General features: G+C 43.3%; 1 protein-coding gene across 1 annotated transcript in view; it reads left to right on the forward strand.

The window, feature by feature from the left end:
• LOC129858970 (28S ribosomal protein S5, mitochondrial-like) overlaps window positions 1–14244 on the forward strand; it is a 25918-nt gene extending 11674 nt beyond the window's left edge. Inside the window, exons 5-11 of the mRNA XM_055928243.1 lie at window positions 3502–3536; window positions 10439–10529; window positions 10925–10971; window positions 11293–11350; window positions 12737–12799; window positions 13365–13501; window positions 13650–14244. Coding sequence (XP_055784218.1) covers window positions 3502–3536; window positions 10439–10529; window positions 10925–10971; window positions 11293–11350; window positions 12737–12799; window positions 13365–13501; window positions 13650–13874 — 656 coding nt within the window. The 3' untranslated portion in view covers window positions 13875–14244. The remainder of the gene's footprint in view (window positions 1–3501; window positions 3537–10438; window positions 10530–10924; window positions 10972–11292; window positions 11351–12736; window positions 12800–13364; window positions 13502–13649) is intronic.
• Window positions 14245–14503: the final 259 nt, after the last annotated feature.

The following is a 14503-nucleotide window of genomic DNA, read 5'->3' on the forward strand; positions in this document are numbered from 1 at the left end:
CTCCTACGGCCTCCTCCACGTCTCCTGATGTACTGGCCTGTCTCCTGGTAGGGCCTCCATGCTCTGGACACTACGCTGACAGACACAGAAAACCTTTTTTCCACAGTTCGCATTGATGTGCCATCCTGGATGAACTGCACTACCTGAGCCACTTGTGTGGGTTGTAGACTCCGTCTCATGCTACCACTAGAGTGAGAGCACCGCCAGCATTCAAAAGTGACCAAAACATCAGCCAGGAAGCATAGGAACTGAGAAGTGGTCTGTGGTCACCACCTGCAGAATCACTCCTGTTTTGGGGGGTGTCTTGCTAATTGCCTATAATTTCCACCTTTTGTCTATTCCATTTGCACAACAGCATGTGAAATCTATTGTCAATCAGTGTTGCTTCCTAAGTGGACAGTTTGATTTCACAGAAGTGTGATTGACTTGGAGTTACATTGTGTTGTTTAAGTGTTCCCTTTATTTTTTTGAGCAGTGTACTTTGAAGGTCTGTTTTTCCATCAAACACTATTATTGTGTAGTAGCATTGCTTTGGATCAGATTGAATATTGTTGCTATATTATTGAAGCAAAGAGCTCTGCATTCATCATACACACTCTGACTTGCTTCCATGCGTCACCTCTGGCCTAGCTGTACTATAGTAATGACCGAGAGTATTCCTCCAGCCAGACATATTCACAACACTGGGCCATTTCTCCCAGCATTCTATCTGCTCTGGTAATCAATACCCCTGGTGGTAGTGAAATGGCAGGTTGGGTCACTCTTTTCCTTCTGAAAGCTCCAAATGCCAACAGCCTCCACAACTCGGCGCCTTTCAAACGCTGCACCACACGGTAAAGGCTCAATCCACTGGGGAGAGCACAGCCCGTACCTCTGTCTGGAAAGGGCAAATGTCACCTGGAGCTAGCAGTTTCCTGCTTGACGTCCTGAGAGCCAACAGAGCCTAGCAAAACACAATGAAAGGCCAGACAGACTGACAGGTCTCTTTCCCATTAGAGACCCTTCCCCTCCCACCAACCCTCTCTAACACTAAGGCTAACTAAAACCTGTGATTTAAATTCATTATATATAAATAATATTTCTTTGAAATTATCAAATAACTTTGAGATTATTTTGATCAAGTCTTTGACATTTAAAATTATATATTAGGTCTTTGACATTTTTTAAAATTATGTTTGAGATCAAGGCCTGTTGATAGATTCTAGATAACGTGTAAAAGTGATTTTAAAGGAGGAAGGGTGAGCGGGGCTGTCTAGGTCTGAGGGATAGCCCTGTATGCAGGCCCATTAGCACCTCATGACTGATGGAGAGCAAGATTTAACAGAAGGGACAGTGCGGCTTTGACCACATTTAGATCCCTCTACCACCCACTCACCCCTTCCCTCCTCTCTCGTTTCGCAGCTCTGTCCATCTGGCCCATCACCCCTCCGAGGGGCATCTTATTTAGGGCTTGGAATACTAAAGTAGTCAAAAAGCTTAAACATTCAGAACTGCAGAACTGGAGAATATAAGTAAGTTGCCTGAGTAACATATTGATGGTGTTCCTCTGTCATAGAGTTCTCTTTCAGTTATGTCTTCACACTGTCTCTGCATCCCCTCATCTCCCTGTGAGATGAACACTGGTATCAAATGGGTATTGTTCACCTGTCTCTCCAACCTTTCCTCATCCCCCTCCCACTACCACTGTTATTAAGGTAACACCACAGACAGAACAATCTCTGTTGAATTGAAGTCGTCCTCACACCGCACGGCCAGGATTTATTTTATACATACACTACTGTTCAAAAGTAGAAGGTCCGCATCCCAGAGTCGCCTCTTCACTGTTGACATTTAGACTGGTGTTTTGCGGGTATATTTAATGAAGCTGCCAGTTGAGGACCAATGAAGCGTCTGTTTCTCAAACCAGACACTCTAATGTACTTGTCCTCTTGCTCAGTTGTGTACCGGGGCCTCCCACTCTTTCTATTCTGGTTAGAGCCAGTTTGCGCTGTTCTGTGAAGGGAGTAGTATACAGCATTGTATGAGATCTTCAGTTTCTTGGCTATTTCTCGCATTGAATTGCCATCATTTCTCAGAACGAGAATAGACTGAGTTTCAGAAGAAAGTTCTTTGTTTCAGGCCATTTTGAGCCTGTAATCAAACCCACAAATGCTGATGCTCCAGATACTCAACTACTCTAAAGGCCTGTTGTATAGCTTCTTTAATCAGGACAACATTTTTCAGCTGCGCTAACATAATTGCAAAGGGTTTTCTAATGATCAATTAGCATTTTAAAATTATAAACTTGGATTAGCTAACACAACGTGCCATTGGAACACAGGAGTGATGGTTGCTGATAATGGGCCTCTGTATGCCTATGTAGATACTCCATAAAAAAATCTGCCGTTTCCAGCTACAGTAGTCATTTACAACATTAACAATGTCTACAATGTATTTCTGATAAATTCGATATTTTAATGGACAAAAATGTGCTTTTCTTTCAAAACAAGGACATTTCTAAGTGATCCCAAACTTTTAACGGTAGAGTATATTTATTTCCTCTTCTGGGCAGGGCTGGGTTGGTTATTACATTTCCTGCCTTCTGATTGCGCTCTCTCTGTCTGCTAGTCACCACAGTGATGGATTACCATGCAGTGGTGTGGACGGGAGCCTAAATCACAGCTCTGGATAGGAGCTGGGAATGCTTGACCTTTGAGCTTCACCCTCCTCTTTCTCATGCTAGGGTTACCCCACCTCCTCACAGATACCTTCACCAAGCCTCGCTCTTAAATCCAGGAAATGTCCTGTCGCCACCTGTCTCTGTTAGAATCCCATGTTAGAGTGTATTGAGGGAATGACTGACATGTTGCTGTAGGCAAACTTGAGCTAAATCTTTGACAGATTTACCTTACTGGATTTATTTACCTGGCATCAAAAGTGGAAAAATTAATACTGTTATGGTGACCTACCGTAAAACCTTCCATTTAAACTAGCCCCATGTAGTGAATGTCATGTGTTTGTTAACAATTTGTTTTGGATTTCTATGGGTTTACCACAGACATTCTCTACTGTTTTAGCGTTTGAGTACACTAATAAGCAAGTCCGATTTACCCATGCCATCAAATAAGTCAATAAACCTTATCCTCTCTCCCTCTGAGAAATCTGCCTCATCACCCCTTTATTTGTCTCTCTAAAAGCAGACTGCTAATTTGCTTTGATTAGCTCTGAGTTGCTTCTATGGCTCCTATTACACATGTAATCTAAGGCCCATTTGTTTGGATTGAATTTACCTCAAAAACCCAATCAGCACAGGTATTCACATTGGGGAAACAGGGACTTTATCAGTCCAAATAATTCTTCTCATAAAGGTCATATAAAATGTATTTTATTTGATTTTATTACATGTATTGTTTATTGGAAACTGTAACCTGGGTTAACGTGTCATTTCATGCCACTGGAAGTCACCTTTTACCTCCATGTTACTCTGTTTTTTACTACCTTATTTTCCTTTCTTTTTTTTAGAGACTTACGATGACTTTGACTCCCGAGTGATCGAGGTGAGTGCTCTTCAAATACTAACCCAAAATGTTGGAATCGGTTACCATGGTATTAACCCAGCCCAAAAGGGTATGTCGACGCATCTAGCAAAGTCCGTAGTTTGAAAAAGCAGCGCAGACACAATGCAGTAGCGTAGTGCTATTTGGTGGCTTTGAAGAAAAGTGGGTGGGATCCCTTTGATGGTTGATGTTCCCGGGACTTGGGAGAGCTGGGTTTCATCCGCGGGGGCTGGCTGGGAGTCTTTCTTGAGTGTCCTCTGCTGCTTGCCGTAACTCTTTGCTCGGTGAGGAACAGCACCTAGTTGAGGAGCTGGGTGCCGACGGGCCTCTGAACCTCCCTGATCGAAGAACATGACCCACGGCTGAACTCACCGGGCTAAGACACAGAGATGAACAGGAGAGGATACGACCATGGAGCGCACGCACACAAACACAAGCCCTACCACAGTCATGCTATAGTCAGTGTATTAGATACTGTGTGAAAAAGGGCAAAAGAATCGTATGTTTACACTCACCGATACATCTCACCTCGACATGCATCACTCGGGCACAAACTGAAGGGGGGGGGGGGGGGGGGGGGGGTACAGGGAATGTCAACCCACCTTCCACCCTCCAAACATCGAGCATAACATGATTCCACTTGCATGCTCTCTGTCTCCCAAAGGACTGTTCTATGCCATGGCTGCATTAGAGAGACTGTAGACATAGCCATGTTGTCAACACTGAGGTCTCACTGCAACTCAACCCCCGAGGAAATGATGTGTCGTTTTCTATTTTGGTGAATGGAGGATAGTACGGTGATATGAATATGGCGGCGATATGGATATTACTAACACATTGTTATCAGGGGCACCCCTCAGAGGATATTGGAATATAGACGTAGTCGATTACAAAACACTTTGATAAACAGATTAACAAGCCAACCGTCCCCCAAAACAAACTCCTCGCCATCCTCATCAATCCTCATAATGTGGCGAAGAGAGGGGCTACAGAGATTCAGGGTTACGTTTAGCTCTCCCATCCTGTCGTAAGAGATCTCATGGTAATGATGGTCTTTCCATTTAGGCTAATTTAATAAAAATGTATGTTGTGGAGGGCCCAAACAAACAGGGACCATCCATAGAGTTTTTCAAAAGAACTGAATAATTGGATTTGGTAATCCAAAGGTTAATTATGTTAAATTGACTGCAGTATGGGTATAAGGTCAGTTGTTATAATGAGCAGTGTCAAATGTGTATTAATAAGGGATGTATGCAGGCTCTTATTTTTAATCTAGCTACCTTTTTTGTGGTTTACTCATCGCTGTTTCCCAGTGACAGTGTAGAAGTACTACCATAACCAGTCCAGTAGATGGCAAGGTGTAGGACTGTTCAAAGCACTGAAAATACGCATTCTGTGAGCTTAATACTTTGGTATGGATCAGAATCATCTTATCTGAGTATTTTCTGAAAAACCGGCTCAAAAACAGCCAGATTGATCTGATCCTGAATTTAAAAAAAGAGGATTACAGAATGCAGATCATTAAAATGTTTAAAAACTGGGCCTAGGGATGTTATACACAGAGCTACTGAAATCCACCTCAAGGCATTAAGCCATTGTAATAAAGTCCATTTATACCTGCCACAATGGAACTGCACCGCTTTTCCTTTTTACTGTGTAATTCCACAGTGATTCTTACGGGGTAGACGAATTGGTTGCCATTTAATTTTTCATCCCAGAGTTAAGGTGCATAATGCATTGTAGATTGTTGTTGATGGTCAAGTTGCGGTTAGACATTTCTGCGGGTATCGGGTTTAAGATGGATAACATGGGTCTGAGAAGGCTGCAGCCCTCTCCATTTCAGTCCTCTCCATTGCACTCCCCTCCCTCCTTCTCTTTTTCCCAAAGTGAGTGCTAGACCCCTTACTCTCAGCATGATGCTACAGTCCACATTAGATGTTCATCTCCGTGACCCTTGAGCCACTAATAGATGCGGTAAGGAGGTCAATTGAACTCGACCAAACAATGGAATTTGCCATGGAAACGCTGGAGGAAAAGAGACGTGGGGGAAAGATACCGAGTCTCCTCATTCCCCCCCCCAGAAGAATGTTGACATTTTAGGCTATTGTTTATATGTGTGTTTCTCACTATGTTGAGGTAAAAATCTGAGTATAATTCTTGTATGGATGTCAACTCCAACACATGTTCATGTCATTGTTGCCAATTAACTGCATTACAGTTAAAAACAACTTTAACTACATCAATGATTTCTTTATGCTAGCTATGCTACCATCTTATACGAACGAGAGTTAGCATTTTCCAGTCACTTCTTCTAAACCTGAAAAGTGAGAACTTCTACATGTTATTCAGCAAAACGTAAGCACATTGTGGGCTTGTTATAATAGATAAATCAATACGGATTTGACGAATATCCACTTTGTTAGATCAGGTTTGTTGAATGTGTGCCAATCTGGTCAACGTCTGCGTTCCATTGTCTCCTTTACCACATCTATGTGTTTGTTCTGTTCTAAAGACACTACTGCCTGACCAGGTTTCACACACCTCCCTTTTCCAATCTGTCAATCAGGTCCCTGAGCTGTGATTGACCAGTGAGCGGCTGAATGGTGTAGCAAGCCACCTGGCAGATGTTTAGATTGCAGATGAGGCATTTGGATGAAAGCCAGAGCGGCGATGTCCCTATATCTCTTTCTCCAAGATAGCGCAATGCTGTGATTGTTTTCTTAACATGGTGGTGATATTTATTTTGAATCTGAACATTAGGCTGAGTACTTGACATTCCCCTCAAAGCCTGGCAGGCTGATTTTAAAGCACTCATTCCTTAACATGTGAGCTGTGGTTGCCTGTACAGTATTTACAATCTTCTTCACCATAAAGGTACCGCTATAGATTCCTACTGAAAGAGGGAGAATCCCTCTCAGAGGGGCACCTGGAGACAGAGAGAAAAACAGTGGGAAAAGTGTTGGGAAAATACAGAGTTAAGATGAAACGAGGGGATGTGAAGGAACGCAATGGGTGTTTCTCTTGCGTAAGAGATTTTGCTGGAATGGCCTTAGAGGTCCACGTCGGCCTACTGTTCTGTTTTGTTGCTGTATGTTCTGTTTAGACAGCATTATGACAGCTGTATTCAGAGGTTGGGCATGTGTTGGGCCCAGTGCCCAGCTGTCGTATATCGTAATGCGGTCAGCATAGACCCAGGCCTGCAGCAATCAACTAATTAAATATGTCCTGCATGCGTTGCACTGATAATCCTCCCCAGCCTCTGCATGTGCTCTTCTTTACATAAATAATACAGAGCCACAGACACTCGTGTCCCCCGGAAACTGATGGATCAGTTTATGAGTTCCATCTCCCTATAAATATACATGAATTATATGAAATGCTTCCTGGAAAGGGGGAGGATTTCTTCCCAAGGACAATAGCACCATGTCATTAGTTAGTCAGTGGGTTGGGACAGGAGAGTGCACTTCCATAGGAGATGGCCTGGCTCCAATGGCACGGAGACTCGGGCCTCTCACAACTCATTTCATTAAAAGGGGATGAATACCATTACGGATGTATTGTATAACTACGAGCTACACAACCTTCAAAGTATCCCCAAAAGTCAAAGACTTGTTTTAAAAGACGCACCACTCTTGCAGTAGAATGAAATGTGTGCTCTGTTTTATATACCCATGGTCATTAATCCATTCCATACAGTAGCTCAGTGTTTCTCCAGTATGCACATAGTGAAGTGGTGCACTGTGTGTGGTCCATTAGTCCTGTGCCAGCCAACACTGCTCACTGTTTATAGTACTATATTGTTAATTATAAACTGGGCGATTCGAGCCCTGAATGCTGATTGGCTGAAAGGTGTGGTATATCAGACCGTATACCACAGGTATGACAAAATGTATTTTTACTGCTCTTATTACATTGGTAACCAGTTCATAATAGCAATAAGGCACCTCAGGGTTTGTGATATATGGCCAATATACCACGGCTAAGGGCTTTATCCAGGAACTCTGCATTGCGTCGTTTCTAAGAACAGCCGTTAGCCGTGGTATAGTGGCCATATACCACACCTCCTCAGGCTTAATCAACGCACAGCAGTAGAGTTTAGTTAAATCTTCCTCCACAGTCCAGGCATGTATTCATTCCACCGATTTCTGTTGCAAAATGTTTCTTAAATGGAAGCAAACGAAACGGGTAGGGACTTACCGGAATTTGTCCAAAAGAAACTCTCCAATAGTTTGCTTCCATTTTGGTTCTTAAACAGTAAACGGTTTCCCTAAAACACCACTGATGAGTCTCGCCATGACACTCAGCACCAGCTCCTCTAAGATATCACTTCCCAACACTCCCTCCCTGCCTCGCATTGCACTGGCAAACTTTCATTTTATGACTTCATGCATGTTTAACTATTGCAATTATGTTTTCTGCGATGCATTTTGCCGGGGCACCCGCTAACTCGAGTTAAATAAGTATGAGGGTTCTAGAGACAATGTTGGTTCCTAATTGTATCCGGGTGAATAGAAAACAGTTCTCTGCGACTTCGAAATAAGCAGCAAATTTCAACAAGAATATAATGGCAAAGTGGCTTAACGACACTGCCAATTACATTAGCTTGCAACTGGAGCTCTCTTTGTCTGACTCTCTTTCTTGCTATTCCCCCCTCTCTTTCTCTCTCTCCCTCTGTGGGTCTCAACATGTTTTTATAGTGAAATACCCAGCTGTTATGGTTTCCTCCTTTTAAATGGAGTCATAATATGTTGGGTTTAGGTTTTAGCAGGCTTTTTATGTATTGCTGTAATGAGAGCTCTTTCTCATGTGCACATACACACACACACACACACACCTTCAAACAGACATGATCTGCAATGGGGTTGTCTCACTGGCTGGCCACTGGCAGTTTCCGGTCACATAGGGAACAGCTGACCCGCAAAGGCTCATAACCCACCTAGACAGAGGGGCACAAAGGGGAACTTCTGAAGTCAGTGTTGTTGAGTTAGGAGCAGAGTTGGACCGGTACCAGCTCTACATCTGTTCTGTCCTGGTTCTGTCTGTGACTGCTGTGAGCCCTGGGAGGATCTCTTACTGTCCAGCTGTACCAGCTCCCATGGGGGGAGGGAACGAGTGGAGAGATTGGATGAGGGTACTGGTAGGATAGGTTAGGGTGTGGTGGGGTCAGTAACCTAGTAGTAGTGGACGGGGTAGGCTAGGACTGGGTGAATAAGCTGTGTGTGTGCGTTTCACGGTTAGTCTACGCCTGTTTACGACGCACATTTTTTTACCTTATTTAACTTGGCAAAACGGTTAAGAACAAATTTCTTATTTACAATGACAGCCAATCCCGGATGACGCTGGGCCAATTCTGCGCCGCACTATGGGACTCTCAATCACGACCGCATGTGATACAGCCTGGATACAATGTGATTTAGTGTGTGTGTTGGAGGAGGGGAGTTGGTGCATGATAATTATGCTGTACCTCCCTCCCTCTCTCGCTTATGTATCTGCCTCTCAATCTCATCTCTCACTGGTCTCTCTTTTAATCCTGTCTCTTAAACCATCTCTTACCCATCTTGCCACTCATTTTCCCCTCTTCTGGGTTTGGCCTCTCCTACAGGGGGAAAGCTGTCATGGCTTCTTTATGTCTCATCAAACTCCTCCACATCACACTGAAGAGCACTGACACTTACTGTACACATTCACACTTTCTGGATGTAGGAAGCCCAAGACTATACTAGTATCACATCCAGTCTACCACATGGAGGGGCCAGGAGTTTTTCTCCAGTGAAACAAACTCCAGAAAAAAATCCCCTCTGTGTAACCTCACACTTACATGCACACGCACATTATCAAACATGTTTATTCTTGTTAACTGCTTAAATTATGTACAATTATAATTCATTTGCTTTGTTTAACTGATTGAACACACTTTTTAAAATTTGTTTTACTTGCGTCTGTGGTGTGGTTTTCCTATAAACCCTTTTGGGCTTCTAATCTCACCTGCGCACCGTTTTTACATTTTTTTTAACATTTTTTTAAAAATCTGTACAGTTTTGTCTTATTTTCTTTGGTGCGAATAAATAAAACCTAAAATGGTGGCAGTGATGGTCTATATCAGAAGATATTGTCTCAGTATGTTTGTGTGTGTGTGTTAAATGTATGTTCTATGTCAATGTGTTTGTGTGTTACAGGTGTGAATGTGTGTAGAGCAACCATTGTCTCTCCTCCAGTGCTGTATGTATGGCTAACCCTCAGCTCTGTCATATGCTCACACTGCCCCCTGCTGCCTCTAAGGTCACACTGCAGCTCGTAAATCTGTCCGAAGGGAGGGGAACAGAGTGAATGGACAGGGAAGGGCAGCACTCGTCTGTCTATACCGATCGATGGGAGGCAATTAAATCTTGAGAGGGTGTCTAGGAGGGATGAGATGGGCTGTTTCCCCAGGAGCAAGCCCACAGACCGTCTCCAGGTACCGGCAGGAACTTGACTCAGTCGAAACATCGGACACAAAGTATGCGACTGGGGCCTTGAAGGAAAGGTCAATCCCTCTTAAAAAGCCAAAGGTTTAATAAGGTGCTACCTGCATTATTTTTGGTAACAATTGATAATTTGTTCATTTGACTATACTCTGGTCTGGGTTTTTTTTCATAGGACTTTTAGGAGGAAAGCAATTACAAAGAGAGGGAATACGTTTATCACCAAATCCAATGAACCTGGGGCCTGCCTCCCTTTAGTTCTCCCCCAGGGCCCATCCTCTGTTTTATAATAGGATGTATATGGAATTCACGGACATTCTGCCTCCCATAAAGACATGTTTCACATTGTTCTGGTCTGCAGTAATGGGTGGTTTTTGTTCTGACTGTCCTCTAGTGGTCAGTCTAAGCTATTGTTTGAGTTTCAAGTTTTATTATTGACAGGTGAAGAGCGTGTTCAACATGACAGCCAAAGAGGGCCGGAAGAGGTCCATCAGCTGCCTGGTAGCTGTTGGCAATGGGAACGGGGCAGCAGGTGAGTCCAAAACCCTGCTGAAGAGTAGCTCCAGGGAGAAGTGGTGGCCACTCCTGAGCTAGCTACACTCTCAGGGTGCAAAGCCTCTACTTTTTCCTCCGTGTGGCACTCGAAAGCTTTCAGTTCACTGAGACAGATGAGCGAGCCAGAAGTGTCTTTCGTGGATTGGAATGGGATTGGTTTATCTGTAGAAGCTGTCAGCTTAATGAATTATTTAAAAAGAAATCTGCCTGGTTCCGCCTAACAAGTTTAAGGCAGCATGAAAAGATGAACGATAAAGCAATCAGATATGGAAACTATGACAGGCAGTGAAGCTGATGTGGATGAAACCAAAAACATAATTCTTAAGATTATTATATATTTTTGTATACTTATTTCCGTCTTTTCTCCTGCAGGTTTTGCCTTGGGTAAAGCGGCAGACCGTCAAACTGCACTGAGAAAGGTCAAATGTTTCCCTGTTACCTGGAAAATAGCCATACTGGCACTCTACAGCAGGGAAGCCCAACCCTCTTCCTGGAGATCTACTGTCCTGTAGGTTTTCAGTCCAACCCTAATTTAGCATATCTGATTCAGCTAGTTAAGTCCTTGTTGAGCAGCTAATTAGTAGAATCGGCTGTGTTAATTCGGATTAGACTGAAAACCCACAGGATTGTAGATCACCAGGAAGAGGGTTGGGCAGCCCTGGTATACAGTACGAGTTCAATAATGGAAGTGGCTGTGTTGAAATGTGGATACACTGACAATGGTCTTCTTACCATAACAGGCAAAGAACCGAGCAGTGCACTATTTGTACTACATTGAGAGATACAACGACCACACTAGTAAGTCACTATTTTTGTGGGAGGGTCTCTGCGTGCATTGAGTTTGAGTGTGAGATCAGAATGTTTGAGGCTTCCTCTCTCATCCTTCTTACTCCTCCACTCCATCTCCTCTTGGCCCATTCAGACACAGGGCTGTTGAATAGGGGTCTGTTCTGGCTAAAATGGTTTTTGTGCTTACTGTCTGAACAGCGAACCAGGCTTGTTCTATGCAAACCCTTGTACTGCAGGTGAGCGAGCTCAAATCATATCTTTGCTATTCCGTCAGCATAGACTAATCAAACTATGTCAACAGTAGTCATGTTGCTAAAGGCTTTCTGCAGAGGAGCTGTTGCTACAAATCGGTACATCAAAGAGAAGTGTTTTCACTCTAGGGGTTTGTGCATATTTCTCTTGCTGTAAGTTTGTGTCTGTGTGAGTGTGTCTCACACACACACACACACTGAAAGAGGCTGTTCCTAACAGACTCAGACCTACTGCAGCAGCTACTGTAAATGTTCTGTGGGTGATGGGTTCATGATCAAGGTTCGTGACCCAGTCTAACACAGGCTGGCTCTTTGACTGCCGTCACTAACCCACACAGTTACATTTGCTCAAGGCTCTGACTCATCATCCAAGGTTCATCAGGAGTAGGGTTGCAAACAGAGGGTATATTACTGGTAACTTTTAAAGTTTATCGGTAATCTACCTGAATTTGGCAACTCAAGTTTTTTTATTGTATTTTATCACCTGGCATCTGGGGGCCTTTTTGGGTACTTCAGATTGTCACAGGTGTTTGTAATTATCTCTGGCCTGCTATCTGACATTATCACATAAAATTAAATGTATAAAATAATCAAATAAGATGATTACAAAAAAAATGAATGACAAAGCTGTAAAACATTATCTTAAATATAAACCATCAACTTAGTGAATACCATTGGTGTATGAGTGTTTCAGCATGAACTATCCTTTATTTGTTTTTACAAACTTTTATAATCTGTACTATGTTAATATGTATTTGTTAATGTTTTGGCATAAAAACAGTCAATAATTGGAAGAGTTGCAGCGTTAGTAAAAAAAAATATATTGTTGTTTAGATGCTTTTTTAAAATTAATTAGGCTATTATCTCTTGAACCTTGTAGTCTATCCACTTGAAACTCATGGACAGATATATATATATATATAGTTATTCAAGTATAAATTACCAATGTTACCATAGATTACTTGTTAATTACCAAAATTAGCAATAGTCACTCGTAGTTTTACAACCCTAATCAGAAGAAATCAGAAAATGCCCCCCTATTCACTATTTAGTGCACTTTTTTGGCGAGAGGTAAAGTGCAGGACAGGCTGGGATGAACTGACAGCTGGGTTGACTTTGATGTTTTTTTTCTTGTTTTTAACAGTTTACCATGATATCAATTCCACTTTCAAGAGGACCACCCTACTCATGAAGAAACAGCATAAAGGTAGGTGTTGTTTTCAGGGCTGCCCCTAACAGGATGTGTTCCACCTAAAAGAGCAACAAGTTGATGAGAGTTGAACTGACAGTGCACTGAGAATGCTGCTCTCATACCCTATACACAAACACACAGTCTCTCTGATAATGTTCACATACACACAGTCACAAATCTATTCACTCACACAAAGGAACCCACACATCTCTCTCTCATTTACACCCTGTCATGTAAACCGCCTAAGAGGCAGTTGGGGTCTTGTGTAAAGGATTATGAAACTCCAGTGTAGTTGTGACACTGGCTTTTGGAGTAGTATCCACTCAGACCTTTGTCCTCACACAACACTAGTGTTAGTGTCTGTTCCACAGTCTTAGACTCAAGTGATGTAGGCACAACCTCCTAAATATATCACTTATCAGAGATTAGTTCGGTGTCAGTTAATACTCTTAACTGTGCATGTTTTTCATGTCTATGGGTATATGTGCTTCTGTGAATGTCATTTGTTCGCAATGGAAGATTGACAACACCGTGATAGGCATGGAGGTTGGCTACTAGTCTGGCTAGTCTGTCTCTCTAGGTTACGGACTACACTGTCACCGCGCGGTCATCACCATCTGTAAGCTGATTGGTGTAGAGGACATGTACGCCAAGGTAGAGGGCTCCGTCAACCTGCTTAACATCACCAGGGCTCTGTTCACCGGACTGGCTAATCAGGTGAGCCGTTGTCAACATCGTCAGGGAGTCCTGCTGGCTCTCGGGCCAATCGCAGGAAATCTTCCTGCAAAAACATAGACGAGCGCTAAACACGTGTTTACGCACACACACACTGCTTTAGACTAACCCTCTCCCCTTCTCTCTGTAGGAGACCCACCAGTCCCTGGCTGAAAAGAAGCAGCTCCACGTGGTAGAGTTTCAGCCGGAGCGCGGGCCCCTGCCCCTCATCGTGGCCACCCCTAAGAAGGGTGTGCGACCCGACCCTGAACCTGAGGAGGAGATCCCCAACACACGGCTCAACTGGGATGACGTCCGTGCCTCTCAGGGCATGAAACGCTCCGTCTGGGCCGGGGTCAAGAGGACCATCTGGTGACCACAACACAACCATAGTAGTGGACCGGTTGAGATAGGTTGGGGCGATGTTTGGCTGGGTTCGGGTTGAGAGTGTTACTAGGAAGGAAGCCTGTCTCTCAGGCATCATAAGACTCGTAAGATTGGACCCCAGTGGAAATGACATCATCAAACCGAGACATTTACTGTATGCATATGTATAGCATCATGACTTAGTATTTCACCAAAGGTTGTGAAATTCGCCCAAAAGAGTTTCACATCTAAACAGTTTAACTCAACCAATGGATGATATATTTTTTGCACTGTAAGAATAGTGTTGTTTCAAAATCAGTTGTTCATGTGACATTGCTGAAAATCTGAGCTGTCTAATTAAACATTGAAACTCTCCAAAAGGGCTTGTGATGTATTGCTTTTGAAAGAGCTGTCGGGACATTTTATGCTAAGATGACAGTTGTAGTGATTGTTTGTGCCCAGCGTCTGTCTGTCGCTCGCCCCAGAGGCTCTTGATGTTTTAGCTTTTCAGGGATTTCGGCCTACACTCCAGTATGCCACTTCTAACGTATTCGCCACATTTTACAAACATGAAAACGATACTCAGTGGTAACAATGCACCAAGAAAATGGCTTCAAAGGACTCTAGTGCTTTTAACAG

Source organism: Salvelinus fontinalis, chromosome 1 (assembly GCF_029448725.1).
Source record: "Salvelinus fontinalis isolate EN_2023a chromosome 1, ASM2944872v1, whole genome shotgun sequence".
Taxonomy (NCBI): Eukaryota; Metazoa; Chordata; class Actinopteri; order Salmoniformes; family Salmonidae; genus Salvelinus; species Salvelinus fontinalis.